The 25,327-nt window shown below is 53.5% G+C and overlaps 3 protein-coding genes across 3 annotated transcripts in view; 2 read left to right on the top strand and 1 right to left on the bottom strand.

Moving 5' to 3' along the window:
- The first annotated feature begins 212 nt into the window (after positions 1-212).
- On the top strand, positions 213-1,906 carry LOC128279162 (unconventional prefoldin RPB5 interactor-like protein). Its single transcript, XM_053017881.1, has 2 exons — positions 213-281; positions 347-1,906. Exons 1-2 carry the CDS (start codon positions 213-215, stop codon positions 1,904-1,906), a joined length of 1,629 nt encoding a protein of 542 aa, XP_052873841.1.
- A 47-nt stretch (positions 1,907-1,953) lies between these two features.
- LOC128277255 (dolichyl-diphosphooligosaccharide--protein glycosyltransferase subunit 2) lies at positions 1,954-4,606 on the bottom strand. Its single transcript, XM_053015700.1, has 3 exons — positions 4,509-4,606; positions 4,172-4,416; positions 1,954-4,110 (listed from the first exon to the last, which is right to left on the bottom strand). The coding sequence occupies exons 1-3, from the start codon at positions 4,519-4,521 to the stop codon at positions 2,449-2,451; spliced, it is 1,920 nt and encodes a 639-aa protein (XP_052871660.1). The 5' UTR covers positions 4,522-4,606; the 3' UTR covers positions 1,954-2,448.
- A 1,171-nt stretch (positions 4,607-5,777) lies between these two features.
- The window catches only part of LOC128279161 (uncharacterized), a 29,292-nt gene continuing 9,742 nt past the window's right edge, over positions 5,778-25,327 (top strand). Inside the window, exons 1-5 of the mRNA XM_053017880.1 lie at positions 5,778-5,835; positions 16,305-16,391; positions 23,010-24,747; positions 24,826-24,958; positions 25,032-25,322. Coding sequence (XP_052873840.1) covers positions 5,778-5,835; positions 16,305-16,391; positions 23,010-24,747; positions 24,826-24,958; positions 25,032-25,322 — 2,307 coding nt within the window. The remainder of the gene's footprint in view (positions 5,836-16,304; positions 16,392-23,009; positions 24,748-24,825; positions 24,959-25,031; positions 25,323-25,327) is intronic.

Here is a 25,327-nt window from a genome sequence, read left to right as displayed (position 1 = left end):
AATACACACCAATGTTTCATTTATTCGCAGCCCGCCCGGGAAATAAAGTAACTCCGAAAACAAACGTCGTCATAATGTGTTAGGTACAATTGTAACGGCTCGATTTGAATTGTGCCAAGTGGAGGCTTGACAACTGACTTTGACAGTCCCACAGTTGACAGCGCGCGCGCTGTGCTGGGATTATTTGTTTACTGTTTTTTAACTCCGTAGCGATGGAACGTTCGGTGCCGACCGGTTCAATTCCGAATCACCAGTATTTGTATGGTAAAACGTATGCCGATGTAAGTAACTCGTAATTTTAACAACTCATAGAGAAGTTCTAACATTCACTTTTTGCTAAGCTTAGGCCCTTAAAAGTAATGACGAAGAAACGGCGCGCTGGACTGCGTACCGGCAGGAGCACGTGGAGCTGAAAGAAAACATCCGAATGTACCAGCAGTCGCCTCGAACGGACATACTTATACCGGTGGGCTCTAAAGCCCTGCTACCGGGGCAGCTTTACCACACAGGCGAGCTGTTGGTTAGCCACGGGAACGGATACTTTTCCGAGTGTTCCTCGGAGCAGGCACAGTCCATAGCTGACCGGCGGATTCGAGTGGCGAACGATATGCTGCAAAAGTATGAACGAGAGCGAATGTTGCACAGCGACAAGCTGGATGCGCCATTCGTGCGTGAAGCATTCGCCGACGGCGGCGGTCAGGAGATACTGGAGGTTTACGATGAGGCAGCAGAGAAACGCTGGCGTGAGGAACACCGTCACCGTGTGCGAGAACACAAGCAACGTGAGGCCAGGGAGCGGGCCGAAACGGAAAGTACAACGAAAAACGAAGACGGTGATGAAGACCTGCTTAGGCATCTGGAAGAAATGGAGCTACTGGAAGAGTTGGAACATGAAATTGACCAGCTAGACATCGCCCCAGACGACCCAGCCAATGAGCAGTTGCAACGGTTGATGCAAGGTGAAATTTCCTTAAATGAAAAACCACGGATTGCACACCAAGATACATCTCAAGACAATGATACAGAACAACAGAGCAACGGTATCAAGGAGCAAGAAGAGGAAATCGAAACCACGGACGACGAAAGCACCGGTTCCAGGGAAGATGATAAACAGGATGAAGATAATGATGAAAATTTGACCGCGGAGTTCCAACGGCTGTTGGATGATACGAAAAACTGTGGTGAAGAAGAAAAAATCAACATATTCCGCGCGAAGCTGCGAGAGGTGCGACAGCAACTGTACGCAAACTCAATTTCGATTGTCGAAAAGGTGGACCTCTACCAATTGCACGAAGAGATTGAAGAGGCGCTAGATTTTCTACAGCTCCCTTCCGAAGAGGATGGCGCTATAGCAGAGGTACGGGACGAACCTGAGCTAGAAGCACCCGCTACGAAACGAAAATCAAAGAAAATCAAATTTGCTGAGCATGATCAGATTAAACTGATCGATGGACGGAACTCGTCCGTCAGCGAAAGTGGCGAATCGACGATCAACGGTACTGAAAAAACGCTCTTTCTGCCCATTGTTCACTCACCCGACACACTGCCAGAAGCGTATCGAGCGCATGGCACGGGAAGTACTGAAGAAATACTGTCGCCGGCGGATATCTACAGGCTGTTTGAAATGGAAACGGAAGTCAAAGTACCGTCTACTGTGGGCCACAGAAAATCGATTCTTAAAAACAAGCAAATTTCCCAACAGGAAACGAAACAGGAAAATCCAGTTGTACCGAAGTCCAATCGAGCGAGTAGACCACTGTCAAAAGTTACGCCCTCCGTGGCCATAATTGGTGAGATAGTGGAGCATGATGATGCCGTCACGGATACGAAGGAACCGCCACCCGAAAGTGATCCCAAGCGGCGTACAAACAAAAAGGTGAGCCGTTTCAAACAGCAGCGACAATAGGGTTCGGGGATTGAAGTACTACTAAAAGTTTATTTCATCGTTTACCTTGTGAATTTCTACTCCTTTATTTAATGCAAATGTGAGAAACATTGGGAAACAAATTACTTTCGTTACACACCCTGCATGTCGACCGCGGTTTGTTCAGAAGTTGAAATGGTCCACAAAAAGAATTGGGCTGAAATGGGGGACGATACCCAACGTTCGCGAGATCCTCTAATTTCGATGTAGGGCCTCTTGGTAAATGCTCTAACTTAAGACTGGTTTGCTGATCCTGATCCGGCCCTGCTTTTGCCGTGATCCCGGCTGGATCACGTTTTGAACCTCTTTTTTTAGGGAATGATTTTTTGTTCTCATCTGTAACTTCCAGTCGGCATTACTTAATGACTCAATATGGTGTTGCCTCGCTAGGAGATCAATCATTTGTCAATCCCTCATCTGCTGCTTCTGCTTCACATTCAGTCAGTCGGAGAATTGTGGGTGTGCTTATTCGAACCTCGCCACAGCGCCGTACCGCGCAGATTCCCTAACTACCCCGGTCGGCTCTACTTCTCGCTTCCTCCACGAGCTATTTTGCGCAGCATACGGTTACCGCAGAAGAACGTGAACAGTGCAAGCGGAATAAGGTAGCGCATCGTTTCGAACATGTTCAACCGTAGCCAGAAGACACCGAACAGCGTGAGAATGGCACCGAGTCCAACGTGGAACCCAAGCGCACCCAGCGACAGGGGGAAGTTCTGAACGTTCACTCCCAGTTTGGCCCACAGGAAAAAGAGAATCACGAGTGGAGCCACGCACAATCCGGTGAACAAGTCGGAGACGAACCGGGCCGGACGCTTCTCCGGAGCACGGAACTGGTGGACGATTTCCGGCAGCGGTTGGCGTGAGTTGACACCAACGTTGGAGCTTTCCTTCGTTGCTGCATCCGTCAGGGCGAACTTGAGCTCGACATCGGCCACGTGCCACTGGAACGAGTTGGCCAGCAGGGCATCGCCGACAATCAGGTGCAGTTCGTACAGACCGCTCTTGTGGTCAAAGTCCGCCGCTCGGGCTCCAACATCCATCTCGAATTTATACGCCTTGCTCGAGTCGGTCTCGGCCACGAAGATGATCTCGTGCCGGGACTCTTTGTTGCGCAACAGCACGAACGCTTGGTGCACGGCGATTGGTTTGCCGCTCGTTTCGTCCACCAACACAGTCTTCAGGATGACTTTTTGCTGCGAATCGGCATTCAGCAGCGTGCTTATCTTGCCCGGGTGAGCCACCGTGTGTCGCTTTACGCTGGCAGAGGTACTGTCGGTATCACCAACACCGATCTCCAGCGAGCTGACGCGCACCTTGCCCAACACACTGACTCTCAGCAGCTGACGATAAGCGGGAGCAGCTTCGATGTCGACAAGGAACTGGCCGCGTTGCGGGGAGGCCGCCTTGAGGTTGTACGAGTAGAGCGTGGCGTCGTCCTTGCTTGGGACCAGATTGACCTTGCTGACGAGCGCCTCGTTCGATGGGCGGGACGTGACGGTCGTCGAAAGGGCTGCCAGGGCCGGGGACATGGGTTTGCCGAGCAGATCGCACACTTTCACCGTCAGCACGGGGCTCTCGGGAAGCAGCTGACCATTGTTCGCCAACCGTACGCAGATGGGAGCGATCGATTTTTGCGAGGCCAGCAAATTCAATGCGTCCATTAGCAGACTGACACCTTTGGGCGTTTGGACGGACACGCGAGACAGAAAATAGGCGGCAAACTTTACCGCCTGCTCCGCGTTGATGGGGGCCGGCTTGTTGAGGCTCGTGGCCAGCTTGAAGCCACTGTTTACGATCAGTGCCGTAATGCTCAGCCCGCCCTCGAACTGTAGCATCTTTCCGTCCACTTCATCTGCCTGCACGAACGCTTCTTCGATGCGATCGTAAGCGAACGCGCCAGCCGGGCCAAGTTCGGACGCAACGGCGAACGTGTGGCCGAGCGAATTCAAAGAATCATCCTTTTTCACCAACGACTGCAGGTTCTTGCCCAGCGCCGTTCGGGTTTTCTCGTCCAGCTTCACGCCGACCAGCTTGGCGGAATGGAAGTTGAAGTAGAGCTCTTGCGTCGATGAAGCATCCTTCGCGAGGGACGCCTTCACAGCCGTTTCCACTTTGGCCGGCAGTGCTTCCTTGCAGCCAAAGTTTTTACTGGCACCAATCAGGTAGAAGTTTTTCTCGAAATCCTACAAAGGGGATCATCGGGGTTACGGAAGACTCGTCGGGAGATACGATGCAGACACTTACGTTCAACTTCGATTCCGCGTGAAGCGCGAGCAAACGCTTGCAGGTGCCCACCACATCGTTGGCCGGAAGCTTTACATTGGATGATGTGAAGAACAGCGACTGTAGGTCGCTCGACTTTAGCCCTTCGCTGTAAACCTTCGCAAACCGTTCTTGGTCCTGCGCCGTCAAATGAGCGGCAACTGTGCGTTGTGTGGTGGGTACTGCGCCCAAACTGGTCCCAATTAAACTAACAAGCGTTATCAATCCTGTGAATGAAACGAGTTGTCGTTATGCGTGCCGGCTGAGCCGCAAGTGGCCGCTTGCGTTCCAGTTGATTCCGGCGCCACGAGTATCTTACCGAAAAGATTCATGCTGCACGTGCACCCGGAGCTACTGTTGCAATTTATAAACACGGTTCCTTCCGAGAGAGCGAGGGTTTGCAAGGAAAAACGCCTTTCGAGACCGGCCCGATGCACACACAAGATCCGATGACTTCTACGACACGTCAGAAGAAAAGCGGTGTTTGACAGCGGTTACCGGCAGCGCTCCTGGCGGCAAGTTTTAAATGACATGTCAGTGAGAAAAGTGCCATCTGTTGGGAAAAAGTTAAACTAAAATCATGGACAATTTCGGACAAAATTCATTCTTCTAGTTCTTATTTTTCTTCTTCTTGTTTTCGATTTCGAATTTTCCGAAAGAGCCCGGGAACGCAATGGAAAAGTTAGTCAGACTTTCAAAACAAGTTCAGGCGAACTGTTGGTAAACTTTCGAGGAGTGAAGTACAGTTTTTTTCGGTACACTGCAGATTGTTTTTAATGTGTTGCAGGCGTTGGACGCACGCACGGTTTGTTCCTGTGCTGTGCGTCACAGCTTTAGCGGTTTCCACCCTTCTATAGGGGTTCTACCCCAACGCGGTGCCGTGGAGGTGAGTTAACTTGCTTAATTTTCATAAAACGGTGATTAAAAAGGCTCACTTTGCGAGTGACTTTACGTGGGTGTTGTGTCCAGTGAAACCGTGCCCCAAGAATAGTGTCTGGCCGCGCGCGCGCCCCCTGAGAACCCCATCCGTTTGTTGTACGGTTTCGGTCGTTGGCGGCGGCGGATACCGATATACCTGTTGTGTGTTTCACGCGAGTGTTCCGTGCAGTGAGTAAGTGCGCCACCGCGCCGCGTGTGTTTGTGTGTGATTGGTCATTGTGAGCAACAATCCCCCTTTTTGCGGCTACTCAAGCACACAGTTCATAGGCGCGCGCGTGTCGCGACATCATCGCATTCCGGACCAGAGCAACGCACGAGGAGCGAGGAAACACCGCACCGACGAACCGACAGACCGTGTGAGGAGGGCATGGGAGAGAAAGAGAGCACCCATCGGGGCGCGGCGTGTGCTGAAGCTGGACAGAACGCTCCGAGACACTTGGCACAGCAAAGAGTGTGCGGATCGCGGGCAGGGAGTAACCCCTTGTTTGGAAGGCGCAAAAGAGAGCAGACGCAACACTTGCAGTCGCGAGAGAGAGCGAGAGCGTGTGAGTGAGACAGCCCGCTGTATGGTGCGCCAGAAAAAAAGGTATTTGTATTCCACCACACAACATCCGCTTTGCTTGTGTGCCGTTGCTGCTGATAGGCGGCGATGAAGAACGACGTCGAAGACGGCGGCGGCGGCTTCTGCTTTCTGCGTCTCTCGACGGGTAAAAGTGTGTTTTCTCAACCAGCCCGAGCCAACTGGTCGTCGTCTAGCGCGTCTTCTAATCGAATTGCAAATTCTTGCCATCGAGTGCTCTGTCACCTTCGGTCGAGCGCTCGCAGTTGATGTCGATTTTGTGTTCGGTTCGCGCGCGGTGTATATTTTCGCCAAAGTGAGTAGCACCCGAGGACCCAAGTGTTGGAGAGAGAGCGAGAGGGAAGCCGGATCGTGGGCACGCAGTTTCCTCCTCCTCTGTACGTAATGTCCCGTCGTTCGGCCGCCCATGTGTGCTGCGATGGTGCGGCTGTGTAATCGTGTGATACAGGGGGCTTTGCTCTCCAACGCATTCGCCGTTCGCTGGCTCGTCGTCGTCACCGAGCCGCGCAATCATCGTAGTACACATCGTCGGCACATTCGGGGTTTACATCATCCGCCGCGCGGTGTGTCGGTCGTTTCGCGCTTATTTTCATTGCTGCTCTCCGTTTTATTCGTGAATTAAAATCGCTAATGTGCTTCCTTCTTTTCCAGTTTCGCTGCGAGTGGCACTTTTATCACTTACGACGCGTCTGTGGGGTGTCCCCGGGTCCCATTGCTGGAAACGCCTAAGGTCCTGCTGCTAGCGACCAAACTTCCGTAACCCACCCGAAACCAGCACACACACACACACACCGGATCAAGCATATCGTAACTTTGTTGGGTTAGTTTTCTGCAACGGCAGGACGAAGCAAATCAAGGTCAGAAATCCGCGCAGTGCACACAGTCCGCGAAATAGCTGTTTTTATACGCATATATATTTACCAGTGTGAGCCAAAAGCGATGCTAAAATTTTGCTACAAAAAAAGAAGTGTAAAACAAACGGCAGAAGTGGCAACACCGATAGGTGCTGGTGGTGAGGGCGCCCTTGTTTTGGCCCAGTGTCAACAAAGTGTGAAAAAGTGAAAATTTCCTGTGATTCTCCTATGAGTATGATGATGGTGTAGTGAGGGCTGAAGGCAAATAATCCTGTGGCGGCCGTGGAGCGGCGCATCGTAAATGTGTTGACCGGGTCGAAGATTGTCCGGAAAGTGCGAAAAATCAACCGTGAGGAAGAAAAGTGCATGAGCAACCAACGAGAGACGGCAACAGCAGCAGCAGCAGCAGGAGACCATCGCCGGAGTCGACAGGCTTAGGCGCGCTAATTATGGCCCGCAAAAAAGGATCCGGCAAAGCAAGTACGTATGAATCGGGAAAGTCCACCATCGGCTATCATTCAGTAAAATCAAAGCGCTCTCGGCAATGTGACATTGCGGGCAATGCGAGAATATCCCCTGGTCATAAAACAACTTGTTGGCGCTTACCACTGGCAGAGACTGGAGAGCCCCGGGGTTTCGAGAGGCTGCACACACCGGGGTGTGGTACCTGCTGCAAATCCTTGTCCTTGCCGTTTTCAGGCTTTCGCAGCCCGAACCCCGAAAGGGGCCTGACTTTTCCAAGACAAAAGAAACGGAGCTAACGGGATCAGCGGCAGGCAGGTATTCGTCCTTTTAAAATGCTTGAGAAAATCTCTTGAGCCTCAGCAAGAAGGGGTACAGAAAAGGACGAATTTGAAAGGGGGAGAATGAGACAGAATGCGCGGCCACGAGAGAGAGAGCACCCAGAAGCAGAGCTGCAGTCAGCAAATTAGGCAATCAAGAAATGAAAGCCAATCTTCTGAAAGAGTGGACGAGGTAAGAATATTGGATCGGAATCGGAGAATACTGGATGGTGCCAATTACTTCCATTCCCCGTTATGAAAGCACGGGGCTCAACCATCCCGAAAGTACGCTTAGTAGCCCACCAAGCAGATACCAAGGGAACGGAACGTGAACCTCGCGAACCATGATGCGACCAACGTGGAGGATCGCGGTACAGAGGATCGCGCGGACCTAGTAAACTCGTACATTTACGAATCTATTTTCGCGACCGCGCGCATCGTCAAGCTGCTGCTGCTTACGGGCAACCCTTGCCCTGCGCGCTCTGCTCCGCCGCCGCGCCACACCGACTGGGGCAATTCCCATCCGACCGAGCGCCAAACGGAAACTCGAGAGCACACACAAGTGTGTTTTCTTCTTCGCGCGATCCCGATAGACCCAGGCCGCGACGTTGGTCTCGACGGCCCATCGCACGGGGCGGCCAGCCTTGGATCTGGTCAGCTGGTGCCAGCAAACGCAACGCGGCCGCGGTGCGCCGGGGAAAGGTGTTCCTGCCGAAATCCCACCGAAAAAATGAGGGACTACCACCCCATCGCGCTTTTATTAGCCGCGCGCCGCGTCTATTTAAAGAATATTTGCCAAAACCGAAAGCCCCCAGGCCCAGGCAGGGCAGCAGGCAGGGTGTACGACGACGGCGTACAACATCGGTCGGAACATCGGTAGAAATCGATCGCGCGAGGTATGCGCGCTAGGTCCGCAGGTCCGTTTGTGAGTGTTTTTATTTTTATTCCGCGTGTCACGCGGTGGCGGTGGGAGTGAGGTGTTGTCTACACACCGGTCCTCCGTACCACCGGTTGAGGCCAGGCCAAGCGGCGCTATAAGAATGTGGGAAGACCGTGTTAAAACTGTGAGTTTCCCATTCGAAATCATATTTAATGACCCCTGTTCTGCGTGCCTGTGTTGTTGTTGTTGCTGGGATGTCCTTCTACCGGGTCGAGGACACACACTGTCATCCACTACACCAAAAATGTGTCCTCCTTAGGCCCGCTGGCATGTCAAATGGTTTTGAGTGGCGAACACCCCGAGGAAACCATAGGAACGAGTCAAGGCCACACGTTCTCGGCTGTGTCGAACCGTGGGAGGGAATATCTATGTGTGTGTGTGTTCGAGGGACACAGGGGACAAAGTTTCCGCCTGCTTCCCTGAGCCGTATGCGCACCGCGGGTAAACGGAACTCCTGCGGCGCGCGCAGAAGTTGACACAGCAGCAGGTCCCGGGTCGAAATACGAGTCGTTGTCCCGGTCCCGGTTCGTGTCCTTTCCATTCCCTAGCAATGTGAGGTTTCCGATGCGCCCGAAACTGGCACCATCCAAGAACCCGGTGCTCATCTTTCCCGGGGGCGCCAAACATATCAAGTCTTTTGGGCAGAAATCTTCGATGACGAAGGTCGAACGTATAATTGCCGTTCCGCTCTGAAGTCTTTCCGGCGCTGCTCTTTTGTCTCATTTTCTTGCTGGCCGCACACACCCGATGCCCGACAGCTTCCTAATGACTCAAATTCGATCGGAATGCACCGCCTCGGAATAGGAAAACTCATGAATAAATAACCCTGAGAGCAAAGTCAACAACAACAACATCGCGCCATGGCACGATGGCACATCTTGGGCTATTTTCACACACCGTACACCGGGAATTCCCCTTACGTAATGGAGGGACCGAAACGCGAAAGAGCGAATCCGTCTCGAGAAACCGCGCGCACACACACAGAGCGGGCGGACCACCGAATGTTTGCTGGGAAATCCTCGGCTCGGCTCGCGAATAAAGTGTACTCTACCCGGTGGGTATTGGTCGCCGCCGCCGCGGTCGACATCGCGCGCCAAGCGCAGGCCAGGCGATAGAAATAAACTATCCGTAGAGGCTTAACGACAGCAGCAGCGGGCAGCACCTTTTTTGCGGTGCAATGTCGCGGATTTGCCGCTTACGTTGCGTTGTTTATCTTCCCCTCTCTCTCGCTCTCGCACTGTGTCTTTCTGTCGCTCGGTCCGCGTAAGATAGGGTTGGGATTAAGATTGGTTAGGAGTATCATTTAAATCCATAAAGATTCGAGATTATGCATCCGGAAGGTAATACTTTAATTGAAAATCTTTTGGGAAACTTTTGGGCGGCACGGTTGTTTTTGGCCGGTGATGCTTCCAAAGTGTGTAAATGGTGCTTCGTTTTGGTGGCGCGATTTGCGCAAGCTCACAAATAAAACCAGGTGTCTACCAGGTGTTAAAGTTGTCCGGTGTTTTCGATGAAGTGAATACCTCAAAATATTGTTATTCGAAGCAATCATCAGTACAACCATCAGCCAAATAGTAGTGGATTCCTTTCCAATACATTTTTCATATTCATATTCCCATCTTCATCTTCAAACCGCTGAAGCAGATTCGCAATCAGCTTCCAGACCACGTTCAAAACATTGCTTAAAATGTTTCCGAAGCGGACCGCTCAGTAGCTTCATCCTGTCCCTCTGATGAAACGTCTTGGTTGTTATTGGCGAAAAACGGTACTAATCAATTTTCACAATCATCTCTTGAACCCTGAATTTCTTATCACTCAGGAAGTTGTGATGCGATGCGCGAAAAACGCGGCAATCGCTGGGTGGCTGATGGTCCGAAATATATGGCCCCTGTGTGACCTTGCGTCGTTGATGAGACACAACTCGTCTTCTGTTGGCCTATTCTTGCCATTTCTGGTCAATCTTGAAACGTTCCAGTTGTTGAAAGTAGAGATCATCTGAATTTGGTGTTTGGTCACACGGTAGCAACTCATAATAAATGAATCCTTTCAAGTTCCACCAAACACATACAGTAGAACCTTCTTGGACTCTAGTCCGTTTGAGCTGCTGCTCGGTTTCGCACAATATTGTCCTATGTGACCCATTTCTCATCGCCCGTTATGAAATGGATCGATTTCCGTTCCGTTTGGCGAAGGCTTCACAGATGGAAATTCAATCCATCATGAGTTTTTGATGTTAATTGGTGTGCCACCTAAATATTGAGCTTCTTTTTGAATCCAGTTTGGCGCAAATGGTTTGCAACTGTTTTATGACTGTCACAACTGGAAGTGAAACAAACAAAATACCGATCACTCGATATCGATCACAATTATGGATTTTTTTTCGCCAAACTAATAATATTGTTTGTGTGATGTGGCGTGGTGGGCAGATGATAGAACTTCGACACGGTCAGGAATGTAGAACTAGAAGAGAATGGGTTTAGAAGAAGAGTAAAAATAACGTAAAGATGCCGACTTTGGAAGAAGGAATAACATGGCAATATTTGGCGATTGTGTCAACAGTGAGAAATAAGAACAGAAAAAAGAACAGCAGACAGCTGCTGAAGCGCCTTCTGGCGATGCTTTCGGTGCCTCGTTTTTGTATGTGGATCAAACTCCACGCTGTTGCATATCCACTTCGCTTCGCGTCTCCGCCGCGTGGGGGGGTCGCACAGCATACACACGACGATAAGAGACAGGTTGCCCGGCGTGGTGGTAGTGGCCGTTGGCAGAGCATCGTCATCATCATCTATGTTTCTCGGTTCCTGATCACCAGGAACAACCCCTCCGACACGACGCACACAGACAAAGCAGCGAAACCGGTCCGATCTCGACATGCCAACGACGACAAGGGGTTCCCTCGGCGCGTTCCGCGTGCTGGGAGCCGGTTTGGGCGCGACAACGACGGGGCGGCGAGTAGAGTGTTGTGTTGGCTGTTTTTTGCACACTCCGCTGGTCCGGGTTCAGGCCCCCGTGGCCGCCGCCATCATCACCCACCACGTTGCTGGTGAGGCAATTTCGTCGCGACAGTAGCGGCATATTTGATGATCCCATACTTAGAGCGCGTTTGCTGTCGCCTGATCGATGCCAGACTGTGAAGGCTCCTTTCAGATCCTTGCGGTCACGACACGACGACCAAAGTCCGGTCAAAGTCTCGAACACCCTTCTAGGGTATCCCTTCTGTAGCTCACAAGTTAATAAGCGTTCACCGGACCGATGGCCAGGCGAGATCACCTTTTTTCGATTCGAGGAGAGTCCCTGTCCTTCGTTCTCCTTCGAACCAAGCCAACCAAGGATTCCTCGTGGCTCTCCGTTCAGGTGCGTTGTTGTCTTTCGTTTATCACTTCGCCTTCGATTGGTGCTGGTGCCCGTCTCTTTTGGGCCGCAAAGGTTTTCGGAGATCGCCCGCTTCGCAAGTGTTTTCCGCGTCCCGCACTCGCCCAGACAAGCGCTGTGGTGGTGGTAACGGTCGGCCGGACCCCGGACCGGACCGGACCGGACTGGACCCTTTGGACCCCGGCGAAGCAGGTCTTTTCGGCTGTGTGAAAGGTACAGGTTTCTGTTGTAATGGCCGAACGCGCGGGGTCCCGGTGTTGTTTATTCGTTCATTCGTCGTTCGTTTATTGGCTGTGACGCCGTCGAGTCGCCTACATTGCCGGCCCCGACCCAGACAGGCTTCTTCTCCTCTCCTCTCCGTACCGAGTGCCGGGCCGTGCCTATTGCGTTTCGTTCGGGTTCTTTCGCTCGGCCGCGCCCCAAGTTATGTGTTCTACACTTCAAAGGTTTGACTCCGGCGCACGTATTCCGGCTTGCCGCTGGAATCCCGACAAACGATTCTACGGGGCGCGCGCTTTCCGGTTCAGGGTGCTGCACACTGAATGCCCGGAAAATGCACGATGGTTGAAGTTATCACGTGCATTTATTTTGACACTCTTAGTTGCCCCGTGTTCGAATTTCTTGATCGAACCGCGTAGCACACCTCTTCGGGGCTGCTCTACCGCCCAGGATCCAGATGTTTTTGCTGGCTGGCAATTTAGCACCCGCTCGATCCGTAGGAGGTCTCTCCTCCTACAGCAGCACACACACACACGGTGTGCTGGGGGTTCATTCCACCACGCTGCACTTTAATCGATCGCGCGCGCGCGGGTGCTCGAAAAACCAGTTTCGGTTTCTCCATACCACCCGTTATTGTTACGCCGCCAGCAAGACGCCGTGTCTGCGCGCAAGCACCGCGCCTGGGCACCGTGTTTCTGCCTGCGTGATCGTCGGCGAGGATCTCCGTCGCAAACTGCTCCGAAAGCAGCAGTTAGACAGAGAGATAGAGTTGGGACGGATAGACGCAAGGGAAGCCCGATCGTATGACCCGAATGGTGGTCCCGGGCGACATCTCATCACCGGTCCGCGGTGTGTGTCCAGATTACGGGTTCTGAACACAGAGCAATTGCCAACAAAAAGTTCTAAAACCGGTCACCATCATCGATCGTTCTCTTAGCGATGATCCTGAGAGGAGGTAGGAGGTTACCTACCGCCGCCGCCGGGTGGCTCCTCGAATGACGCATATTCCGGGCGGCACACCAGCTGCCCTTCTCACTAGCGGATGGAATTGTGGTTTGTGTTTGTGCGTCGTGTAGTAATAAAAGCTAATTTGCTCCGTTTTTTTGGATTAACGGAATAATGCTAATAGCTGAAAGAGAGTGTCGAGGTGGTCGATGTGTTAAATGTTTACGCTTTGCGACAGAATAAGAACTCACTCGGGGGCTATTTTGGGCCCCTGGATTGCAAAAACGGACCATTTAACGTTCATTGTTTCATTTTGTTATAAAAAAATGGCGTAATAGTTTTCAATGCTTGAATATTTATTTGGAAGGTTGATTCATTAATTTTCTCGGCAATGGCAATTTGAATTTCGGTCTTGAGGTCGCCAATAGTTGCTAGTTTTTTTTTTTTTTTTTTTTTTATAGAAGAACGGACCGGGCTAGTTGCTAGTTTGTTCGTGTAACATTTATCTTTCACCGCAGCCCAAAGATAATAGTCTAATGGTGTCAAATCGCAACTTCTTGGAGACTAATTCACAACACCATTTCTACTGATTATTCGATTTCCGAAGATGAGACTCCATCGACGGTTCGAAGAAAAATGGGCCGATGATGGGACGTCAGACCAAATTCCGAACGAAACAGTCACTCGTTGGGAGTGCATTGGCTTCTCTTGCACGACGTGTGGAATTTTCGAGCCCCAAATACGACAATTCTGCTTATTAACATAACCACCGAGGTGTGAATGGACTTAAATCAAATGAGCCATTTTGCCCATTTCGTAAGTTTCAAAGTTTTTACTATATGTTTACAATTTCCAGAATGAAGTTTGACGTTTTTAAAAGTGAAGTGATCGGTTGTTCAAAAAGTAAACGCTCTATATTGACCACCTAAGAGAATTGCTTCGGATGCTGTCGCCCGGATGCTTTTTTAGAATAAAATAGAACAGCCACAATAGCAGCGAATGGGAAAAAAGTTGTAATAAACACGATGGAGTAAAGTGCCGCACATTTTGGAGATGACGTCGGCGAGAAAATTAAGCATCAAACAGAAATGGCCGCCCTCTTGTTGGCTCGGTTGGGTCTAGTTTTCCGTTCGCATCCGGGGGAACCCAGCAGCCCCGTGTGGACCCGGACGACGATGGCAAAACATGTTTTTATTGCGTGAAGTTGCGTGAGCCAAATGAACCACTAAGATTCATTCATTCACCCTGTGGCGGCCTGGGCCGGCCGATCCGCTTCACGTTCGTTCGTTTTCGCATCTCATCTCATCGGTTCAAGAAAAGAGCAGCTGAGTCTCTCGCTCTCTCTCGCTCGCTCTGTCGCTGCCAGATTCCCCGCCGTTATGACGCGCGCGAGTCTCGTCATCTCGATGAGTCGGGCATCATCTCAGTCTCTGTCTCTCTCGCTTCCTCCCACGGTGCCGACACACCGATACGCGTTATTTTGCTTTGGCGCCAACCTGCCGATGCCGAGACCTGACCCGGGGGTGCCGGTCCACCGCCCGGCCCGGCCCGGCCCGGCCTGTGGTCGTTTTTCACACTTGTATGTCTGAGTTTCGTGTACTCGTCTGTGACTCGCTCGGTCGCTTGTTGCTCGCCGGCGGGTCGGCCCCGTGTTGCTTCATCCTTCGCCACCACCACTTCTTGGTGTTCTTTATTTAGCCGCGAGGGACGCCCAAAGGAATCTCCCCGAAGTGATCCCCGAAATCAACTGAAACACAAGCTGGCCGGCCAACTGGCGGCGGCGGCAGCAGCAACAGACGGCAGCGCTTTTTTCGGTCCGGTTTTCTCGATGCCTGGATGTTGGTGGTTGGTTCGTGTAATGGTTGACTGGCTGGCTGGCTGGCGGGCGTGTGTGTTGATTCAGGGCCGACCGTCCGGAGCCTTGGCGGCGGCGACGCCGTCGTCATCGTTGATTCTCGATGCTTTTCCTACTCGAATTTGTTTGCCCAGCCCCGGCGGTCTTCGGAATGGAGAAGCAGTGTGAAGAAGAGAAAATTGAGAAAGAATCGCGCCGCCGCCCTGGGGTTAACCGGGAAAAATGGTGCTTGTTTGGGGTGTGCACACACACACACAGCAGAGCAGATTGGAAGTCCTTTGCGCTGTTGTTGCTTCGTATTCGGCCTTCTTCTTTTCGGTGACCGATGCTGTTGCGCGCTTTCTCAGAATCTCTCTCGGAGCGAACGGAACAGAAAAACAACAATATACACAAGACCGGACCGGGGGACGCACGCACACCACGGCGACGGCCACGGGTGTAATCACGACGGTAATCACCAGAATGGCTGCTGACAACGACGACAACGTGTGGGAATGAGCGGCCTGTATCGGTCGCAGCAGACGAATAATAAGTAATTGGGAGGGAAAAAGGAAGAGAGGAAGGACCCGGATGGTGGAGACACGCCGGTCAGTGCCGACGCGAAGGGTTCGGACCAGCGCCTTGTGTGACAAATTGTGCCGCCCTGCGCACTTGTGGAATGATTCATGCCTAAGATGAACTCCGGTACAGAGGTTGCCTTAATTTAAGTTTTGTGATAAAATATAAATACTCGCCCCGAGGACCGATGCTCCCGATGAAAGACAGAGAGAGATATAGCGAGAGGGGTCCTCACAAGAACTGCCGATATCATGTTCACTCCGCCGCCGGTATGCCCTGGTACACTTTTGCTGTCTTGCCTCTGCGTCTCCGCGAAGGCTCCGGCGCCCAAAGAAGGAGCGGGCAAAAAAGAAGGTTGTGTCGCCAGGCAGTCGCCCAGCGAGCCGCGTTCAATTGGCTGGCAAACGAGAGGGGCCCCCCGACCGACACACCCGATGGTCATCTCCCCGTTCGTCGTCGTGATTCCTTCGAGACGCCATCGTTTTTGTTGTTGGCCGAAGAGGTTGGTCAGCCGAACGGCCGGCGGGGCACTAGCTCGCTCCGTTGGTGACCGTCGAGGAAGCGGCGGAATCTTCCCGTCTGTCTGTGTGTGTGAAAAGAAGAAGCGAGTTCGTGAGTACGTGTTTGAGTCATGAACACGCCGCCGCCGCGCATATCAGCGGCGGCGCCCTCTGATAACGGAGATCTTAGACGCCACAGACGAAGCGGGGCGGGGCACATGGTCTAGAAGGATATCGCCAACAGATATGCCTACCTCACTCGCTGCTCTGTTTACGCTGCTCCCCTAGTGTGGAGTTTCCCCAACATTATGTGTCCGATATTCATGAGCACCTACGAGGAACCCGGAACTCCGGAGGAAGACTTGGAGAAGGGGTGGCCGGGCCAAGCCTAAAAACCAGAACACCCGGCCGGAACCATCTGTTACTTCCGGGAACTCTTTCCGGGTGGGGAGGAGGATCGTGCATCTCCGAGACCGCGATGCGAATTTGGCATAATTATCCGATTCCCGTGTCCGACTCTCTCCCTCTCTCACACTTACGTCACTTCGTTTCGTTTCCTCCCAATCCACAGAAGCGGCGGCGGTCACCGGTCGGAAGCTGGGCCCGGATGTCAAGCAGCCGGCGGAGAAAAAGACGGATGTAAAAATCAAAATTAAAGGTAAGTAAGCAACAGTTTGTGTGTGTGTGTTTCGAGAACCAATTGTCCACCGGTGGGGCCACGAGAAAACATCGCTGTGTGTGTGTGGATCAGGTGGTGGCGATCGTGAGGATGTTTGTTTGTATTGCGATTGCTCATCAACATTTACATAATCAACAGATAGTGTGCAGAGCATGCGCATGCGCATCGTGCTATAAAGAGAGGGGCGGCCACCCGGTGTGTGTCCGTCTCTGTCTCTGTGTGGAGCTGCTCCTCCACAGGGTAAACAGCACGGGTGACGTTTTGTGGTACTGCCAGACGCGCTAAGGGAGGTGCGCGACTCCCAACGACGACGACGACGTGGACGAGAGAATGTTTGTCAACCCCTGACCGACACCCTGCTGGGTGGGGTATCCCAGAGCACGGAAACTACCAAGGCGCCGCAACACAGCACCGCCGCCCCAGCCGGGTGCGTTGCAGTCACGGCCACTAGCGTGTTCAATATGTTTTGCGGTTCGATAAGAAAACCCCATTAGTATGGTCTCCCTGAACATCAGTGGACTTGTTCCAAGGAGACTCCAATTTATAAATTCCATCCCTGAAGTGAGAAACTGAAAGGGCTGCTAAATACGTTTCCACAGCCGTTATGGCCAAAACTGTTAAATACGGTGGATACTCCAACAGTTCGAACATGCTGAAAAACCAGATGCTAACCCCTTTTTGAACGATTTCTGGGCACGAACTCGTTTCGGAGCCGAAAAACCCGGTTCAGAGCACTCTTTAGCCTCTTGGTTTGATTCAGGATCATGGTGATAGACCCAAGCTTCATCCATAGCAATGTTTCAATGCATAAAATCCACTTTATACTTTCGAAAAAGCTCAAAATGTTGCCGAAAAACTTGCATTAGAATTTACACCGGCGGCACCCATTTTACACCGAGCTTTCTGAAAGCCAATACTTCAGTCAAAATATTGGTTATACTATTGGCTCTTTCAGTAATTCGACGATTTTCCAATACGACGTCCTGTATTTTTTCTACGATTTCAGGAGGTGTGTCTGTTTTCGAGCGTCCTTGACATGGATCGTCGTCTCGGCTTGTACCGACCATGTTTAAATTCAGAAACACGCCTTTTAATGTACTTTGAATTGAAAGCGAAGAGTTTTTATATACTTTCAACATTCGTTCATAAATTTCATTTACTTTTAAACGTTTCAAAACTAAAAGTTAAATCACTGTGACACGTCGATACTACATGGCTTGTAAACAAAGAATGAAGTGACCGATTAAAATGAAACTTCACATACGTTCATATGAAGAGTGTACTAACATAAAAATTAGGTCAGTAGCATAGCTCTCCGGTAACGAACCGCAAAACTTATTGAACACCCCAACACACATTGGCCTAGGCGTGTGCGCCGTTTGCCGGAGCTGATGTCCGCGCGTGACGATGATGGGCGGCGGCAATGGGTAACGATCCGGGGGGGCCGCGGGTCGTCCCGCGGGCCTGTTGAATCAACTGTTTCATTCCATATCAGCCACATTTGTTGGAGAATGACAGATAGGAATAGGACGACGGACCGAACGGCGTGTAACAGAAAGAGAGCGGGACAGAGTGAGAGCGAATGAACGGGGGCAACCTAGCACAATTGAGGAGGACTCCACAGAACCAGAAGGCGAGACCAGAAAGGGGGTCTCGATGAGAGAGAGCGAGTGAGCGCGAAACATACGGCAAATTGGGTAGCACGACGCATCGTATGTACCCGCGCCCGGTCACCCTTCCGCACCCGGTTTTCGCAACCGCGACCGCGGAATCGCGCAAATTAAATTAGCGATAGCGCGACACCGTCGACACACTGTCCCCAGCAAAAAACGCCGCCCGGGGGATGCCACCTTCGAACCTTTCCTGATAAGCCCCGGCCCGGCCAAGTGTACGGAACCAATCCAACGACTGACTGGGATGACTGAAAATATCCGGGCCGTGGGGATGATCCCAAAGGAACGAGGGAACGATCTCCGGAATCGCACGTTGCTCCGCGAGACCCTCGACGGAAGCGCCGTGTCCGCGTCCGTCGAGAAGTTTCCCCCCGTCTTAGTGTTGTGGGGAGGAGAGCGATATTGATAGCGTTATCATCGTGATTCGCTGTGAAGCGCGAGCAGATGACGCAGTTCGTCGCCGGTCCATGATTAGTCCATGGGGATGAGGTTTGGGGGGGCTTTTCTCGCTTTCTGCCGCGCCAGATAAGCGGCTAGGCCGCAGACGGGGCACACCGACGCAGGCGGCAGGCTGCTAATCAGCCAGCTCGGCTAGCGCGCGGCGCTACCACTCACAGGCCCCCCGGCGGCCGTCCTGCCCCACTGGCCTGAGTCCTGTCGTCCTCTCGACTCGCCGCGTACAATATCGCGCGCACCCGCGGCCTAGCCCGTCAGTGCGTTAAGGGCGGCGGACTGAGTAAACGCACGGCGGACGTTGTGCGTTGTGGTGCCTCTCGGTGACGGCTGCCTCGGGTGCCACGGGTTTCAGTGGCCACTATCAGTCGTGTTCTGGTGTGTTTACTATCAGTCTTCAGGAGGCGTGAGCGCGAGCGAGAGAGACTAGAGGCTGCTGATTGCAACGCTGGCCAGTCGTTTATCTTTGCAAATATGTGTGCCCCAATCTAGAGTGGGATTTACACTCTTCTTCCCGGGGGCGGCGTCGGATAGACTTAGTGCACCAGCGAGCCGGGAGCCGGGGACTGGAGAACGAACAGAGGACAGCTCTGTGTGGGGGAGTAGTGCCTGCTGGCAAGTGCATCACATCATCCGCTAGGAAACTGAATGCTAAGTGCTGAATTTGGTGACATCCTGTGGGTTTGGCTGTGGAGAATGGCGGCCCGGCCTTGTTGCGGTCCACAGCGGCGGCAGAAGGTAAGCGGTAGCGGCGCGCAGTACGCACAGAAGTACGTGAATTGTTTAGGAACACACAGACGCCGTGTGCTGTGCTATGTGTGTGTGTGCTATCATGGACCACATCACGGAACTAATGGACAGTGCACGGTCCATGTCCTGTCTTCAGTGGCCACCGGGTTTGGGTCTGACTCTCCGTCAGACTGTTGCTAGCTCGTCAGTTTCTTACCTTGCAGCTCCACCGGGCCGTCATACCCCCTCGCCACTTGGAACGCGCGAAACGCAAACCGTTTTATGCGAACCCCCCGCCCGGGGTGGACTTTGAAGTTGAAACCATTTTTACTGCCGCCTCTGTTGTGGTGGTATAGAATCCGGCGGGGTCCGTCCCGCGGTCGGTCAAAAGCGCCTGTTATCAGCGCTTTTGTCGCGTTTCCTATTTCGCGAACATTGCGATGCAAGCGGGGGACAAACATCGGACTACCGAACGCGCCCTGCCTGCCGCGTATGATGGTGTGCGTTGGCCCCGGGAGAACTCCCGACTTCTCCCGATTATCAGTAGCCGGCCAGACTTATGGTTCCCTAAACCTATGGTTCTATTATTTCAATTGTTTTGGGCCCGGTTTTTTGCGGCTCGATTTAAGGGTTGCCATCGCCCTAGGAATGTGACGTTTGGCACCTCCCATGAGTCATCCGGCATTCTTCGTCAATTCAAGTGCGTCGGCGCGACCCACTCATCTCAAAGACACGACGTCCGACGCACCGACACCGACCGACCGAATGAGGGGTGTCCCTGGAGGGTGATCCGAATTGTCGGGGCGAATTAAGTGAATCGAAATCGACCTTCACAAACAGCGCACACGCACGCGCGAAAGTGCGATTGATGCGCCCGGTTGCACGCGTTGTTGGGTGGCACCAATTTTGCGGAAAACACGTGGTCTGTTCGAAAGGGATTCGCGACATTTGAATTTCCGCGTTCTGCCTATATTCGATTTTTTTTGCGGCGTTATGTTGCTACTCATGTCACTCATTTATGGTGACAAGTTCGGCCATAATGAGTGATCATTCAATTTTTGACAGCTGTTTTGCTTGGACGTGTTTTGGCTCATCTGGCTCTGGCGTCGGGAGTACTTTTTCATTACTGCCTGCAAGGCAGAAAAGAAAGGGGTTCTTGTATCGAATCGTTACTCGTGATGAAAAGGGGAGTTATTACAAGAATCCGAAACCCAAAAATGCCTGGATAAAGCCTGGCGAACCAGGTCCATCGCAACCAAAGCGAAATATTCACTTTGCAACGGTTATGCTGTGCAAATGGTGGGATATGAAAGGAGTGGTGCACTATGAGCTTTCAGAACCGAATGAAATCATTGATGGACAATCCCATCGACAACAATTAATGCATTTGCGGCATAGCTTTGGCCACGAAACGTCGAGAATGGGATAAAAGACATGATAAACTGATTTTTCAAAATGACAACGCTCGACCTCACCGGAACGGAATCGCGAGAATGTTTGAACAAACCACGTATGTACACCCGCGCAGCCGGCACGCAGCGCGGGCAAGGCCAAAAACTGCGTGGCGCGCTCGTCGCGCTGCTGCGCCCCCCAGAAGCAAAACACCCTTTCGCGAAGACGACGCGCCACACCACAGACCGACCAGGAGGCCACCGTGTTTCGGTGGCGGGGCTGGGGTGACGTTCATTAGTCATCCGTGGCCAGCCCAACAGCAGCCGGAGGAGCACCACCACAGCGATTTACGTCATCCGTAGCGACCAAGATAGGAGGAGGTGGCGGTGAACGTGCGCGAATCGAATGGCTGGGAATGGAGCAAAAAAAAAGCGTGACCCCACCGAAGGGGGAACCAGTGCGCAACTACGCACCACACACGAGAGGCCGGAAAAGACACACACACACGCGGGCGCGCAATGTGTGGTGATTACCGCTCTGCGCAAGTGACACGGAGACGTCGCCGGCGACGATGAGTGTTTCTTCTTGGTTTTATCTCTTATCGGCGAGCAAATAAACAATCGAGCTGAAGATAGAGACCGCTGCTACTGGTGGTGGCCGCCATTAGTTCGACGGTAGCAAGTTGACACGCGAATGGCCCCCACACAATCGGGGAGACCCGTGGAGCCGTGGCGGCGGCGGAGAGTACAGTTTAAATCAACAGACAGTCAGGTAAAACAGCTGTGTTTGCGGGGGTAGGCGGGGGAGGTGTCGCCAGTTCTCCCCACAGATAAAGAGATGGACAGCAGCATTCGATTCTATTGTTTTTAGATACGCTTAAAGTCGCGATCGCGCGTAACAGGAATCTCCAGAGGGAATCCTCTCCTTCTGCGGCAGCAGGGTGATGTCGTCGCTCCGCTGTAGGGGAGTCAATTTGTGACCACCCTCCCCAACCGCGACTGACCTTGCCCATCGCAGTCTGGGGTTGACTGGGGACCCGTCCTGGCCGTTGGGGCGCAGAAGTAGAACGAAAACAACACGAAAAAAAGCAAACGCGCTCGCGTTCGCGGGGCAGCTGACTCAACCTTTGGCACTCGCTGCTCATTGATCGCTCGCGATCGCCAGCCACACACACACACCCGAACGCACACACAGGCTGTCTTACTCGAGCACCCGCGGTGCTGGGACTTCCGTTCCGCGTTCGGAGCGGCTGCTTTTCGAGTGCGCATCGGCAGGCGGCTAATGCCTCCGCACGCCAGCGATAGGGGGGTAGCGCGCCCACCCGGCCGCCCACCCCGCCGTCTGGGGCCCCGGTTTTATGACGACTTAGCGGGCCGCTGCCGCCGCCGCAGCGATCGGCTGATGCGCGTTGTCGATAAATGTATTTTTGCACCCGCGAGCTGAATGCCGCGCGCGCTATTGGAGGTCCCCCCGCCGTCTCTTCCTCTCTCTCTCGCGTCCGACGGAGTTGCACAAACGACGGTGGACGGCTCGCGATTGGTTCACGTCGGCGAGAGACTGCGTGTGTTTGCTTGATCGCCGATGCCGATCACTGTGTGTGCGTTTGTCCACTTATAGGACGGACGGACGTGAGGAGGTGCAAACACTTAAAACGGTGACTCGCTGTTTTGTCAGGTCTCGCCCCCCCACCAGCCCCAGGCGACGATGTGACGACAGATTTTGGGATCGAGCGCAACGCGCCAAGTCCGAGAGGGCGCCGCATGTGACGTATGGCTGGCTGGGTCGATGGCGATCGCTTGCGTCAAGCCCCGCGCCACGTGCCACGCGATGACCGTCGCCCCGAGATGGTGCGATGTTGGGCCCTCCGCGTGTGTGTGTGTGTGGTAGGAAATGTAAGCGATCGCCTCCCACACCAACTCTCTCGCGGGTGGGGGACCTCGGATTTGTTGGCGAACCTTCCCATATGTCGCGAGCTCCGAGCCGAGGTGAGGTGTTCATTGCTGGGCCGTAAAGTAGCGCGGCGCGTGGCGCCCTTACCTTCGATCCTAATCCTTTAAGGGGGAGTGGAACCGTTTCGAGACATGCATTCTGCGCGCTGTTTGTGTTTTTCCCTCCCCCGGCGTGTTCTGGACGAATGACGTCAGCGTGCGCGGTGGCAGACACGCTCGTCGCCAGATGAGGTAATCCTCTTATTTTGCATTTTGTGGCGCAGCTGATGCGCCACCCGGTCTGCTCGCTCAGTGCCTTAACCATCCTCTTCGGTGTGGTGTGACATCAGCCACGTTCTTTACTGTGCTTCCCGTGACAAAAATATCGACTGACGAGTTCTCTGCGTTCCCCTTTGTTCCAGATGATCCAGGAGGGGGAGCTGCTAAGCCCAGTATGGAACTATCGGACTTCCATAACGAACGGAATAGCACGTCTTCGGTGAGCCAGCCAGCACACTATTCCGCGGTGGGCCCGGTCAACGGTGGGTCGTCGAGTATTGTCAACAGCACTGGGGAACAACGGAAAGCTGCCACCGGAGGAGAGCCCGTCACCAGCGCGATTAGCGGCCCAAGCACGACGACGACGATAGCGCAGAACGCCAGTGTGGCGGCGGTGGTGGCGGCGGCGGCGGCGAGCAACGTGATCGCCAGCAATTGTGCGCCATCCAATCACAAGTACCTGCATAAGAAGTTTAAGCGTATTGCCAGTGTCACCCCCACGGAGGAAGAGGACGACGAGAGGGAGCGAAAGGGCAAGAGCAGCGCACAGGAAGCCTCCGCCGTCGCCACCGCCGCCGGTGGGAGGCTACTAGCGCTCGGGAACGGGTTGATCGAAAGTTCCACCTCCAGCACGGCGAACACGGCGGCGTGGGTAGCACAGCACAGTCACACACCGCCGGGCACGGCCACCGATCCGTACGGTGCAGTTGGGCCATCGTATCCCGCGGTGTTGCACCAACAGCCGGTGGTGGTCGTACGTCCTTCCGCGACGGTGGCTCCCCTCATAAACCTAGCGTCTTCCACGGTGGCGCCTACACAGCTCAACGCCCAACATCTACGCATCATCGCCGACGATGATGAATGTGCCAAAACGGGGATAGTGCGAAAGTCGACCACCACCATCAGCAGCAGTAGTAGCAGTAGCCGTCGGCAACTGGCCAACGGGAGCTTTGACGTTCCCGGTGTCAACGAGCAGTCCCATTATTCAACGCTGCTACACCCTGTGGAAGCGGTTATCGGTTACAGTCAACAATCGTACCATCCTCAGTCGCTGCTGCTCCAGCAGCAGCCGGTCAGTAGACTTCAGAAACAAACCAGTACCACCAACAACAGCACCAGTAGTGTCACCACCACCGGGGGTGGTGGTCAGCCATTATCGGCGCTGTCATTGTCCGTCGCTGATAGCTGTGATTTGGGCGCCGGTGCACCGATAGTGGCCACCGTCGGAGGCGATCACCCGAGCCGGTTCGCCCGATCGCCCCAACCGCGGACGACCCCGGTACAATTCATCGTCGGCTATCAGCATCATCAGCAGCAGCAGCAGCCGGCGGAGTATCAGCTGCACCATCAGCAGCCCGTTCCTTTGTTGCTTCATCAACCTCACGCCGCCGCCGCAGGGTTGATGTACGCCGGATCCGGAGCCGGAGGAAGCGCCTACGTTGGTGATAACGAAGCGACCATCCAGCGCCACCACCACGACCGTCATAGCCGCCGTCATCATTCGGCCTCCGTCGGGGTGACCCGTTCTTCGTCGCCTTCGGCCGGCTCGTCTGGTTCACCGTCGCCCCCGGCGGTAGCAAGTGCCATAGCCGCAGCGGCAGTTGCGGCCACAGTTGGTCTTCCAAATAGTACAACCCTTCTAGCCGCGAGTGGTGCCGCAATCGGCCAGCACTTCAACAGTGCGGTCGCCTCAGCCATCGCTCCCGGGGCAGCCAGTGGTTCGTCCACTGGCCGGTACGTGTGCCCGTACTGCCAGATGAACTGCAGCAAACCGTCGGTCCTGGAGAAGCACATCCGACGGCACACGAACGAGCGGCCCTTCAAGTGTGTTCTGTGCGGAATCGCGTTCAAAACGAAAAGTAACCTCTACAAACATCGGCGGTAAGTAGCACGGACGGTACCTAGCACGCGGAGTGCACTGAAACTGATAATATTCCCACACACCCACTGAAATCGCAGGTCGCGAGCACATGCTTCAAAAAGCCAGGGCGAGGATTCCTCGGGACACCCGCTGCTGCTGGACGAGGACGGTGCATCGATCGGTGGGTCGGACATTGATGATAAGGAGCTGAGTAACAGTGGTTCCGAAATTGTGAGTATACGGCTTGGGAGCGGCCGCCCTTTGAGAGCGCAGTGGTTAATAGTGTTCCATTCTTTCGTGCCAGATGAACTATCGTGGATCTCCGATGGAGGACCGAGTGCACTCGCCGCAGCAGCTGCTGGTGGAGAAACCGTACAAGCCCAAGTTCCACAATGCAGCCCTGTATAGTAACAAATTCGACTGCAAACCAGTGGCAACCGTTGGCCCGGTCGGGGCCAATGTGAACGTCGTATACTCCAGTGCACCGCAGAGTAGCGTTACCAGTAGCAGTAATTCTGGCGTTGGGTCATTCGGATCAATCACACAAGCAGGAGGAGTAGGTCCTGCGCATGCCATCGTTGGGCCACACTATCTGGTAAG

This window comes from Anopheles cruzii, chromosome 2 (genome assembly GCF_943734635.1).
Source record: "Anopheles cruzii chromosome 2, idAnoCruzAS_RS32_06, whole genome shotgun sequence".
NCBI classification, from domain to species: domain Eukaryota; kingdom Metazoa; phylum Arthropoda; class Insecta; order Diptera; family Culicidae; genus Anopheles; species Anopheles cruzii.
This window is presented reverse-complemented; position numbering and strand designations above follow the sequence as displayed.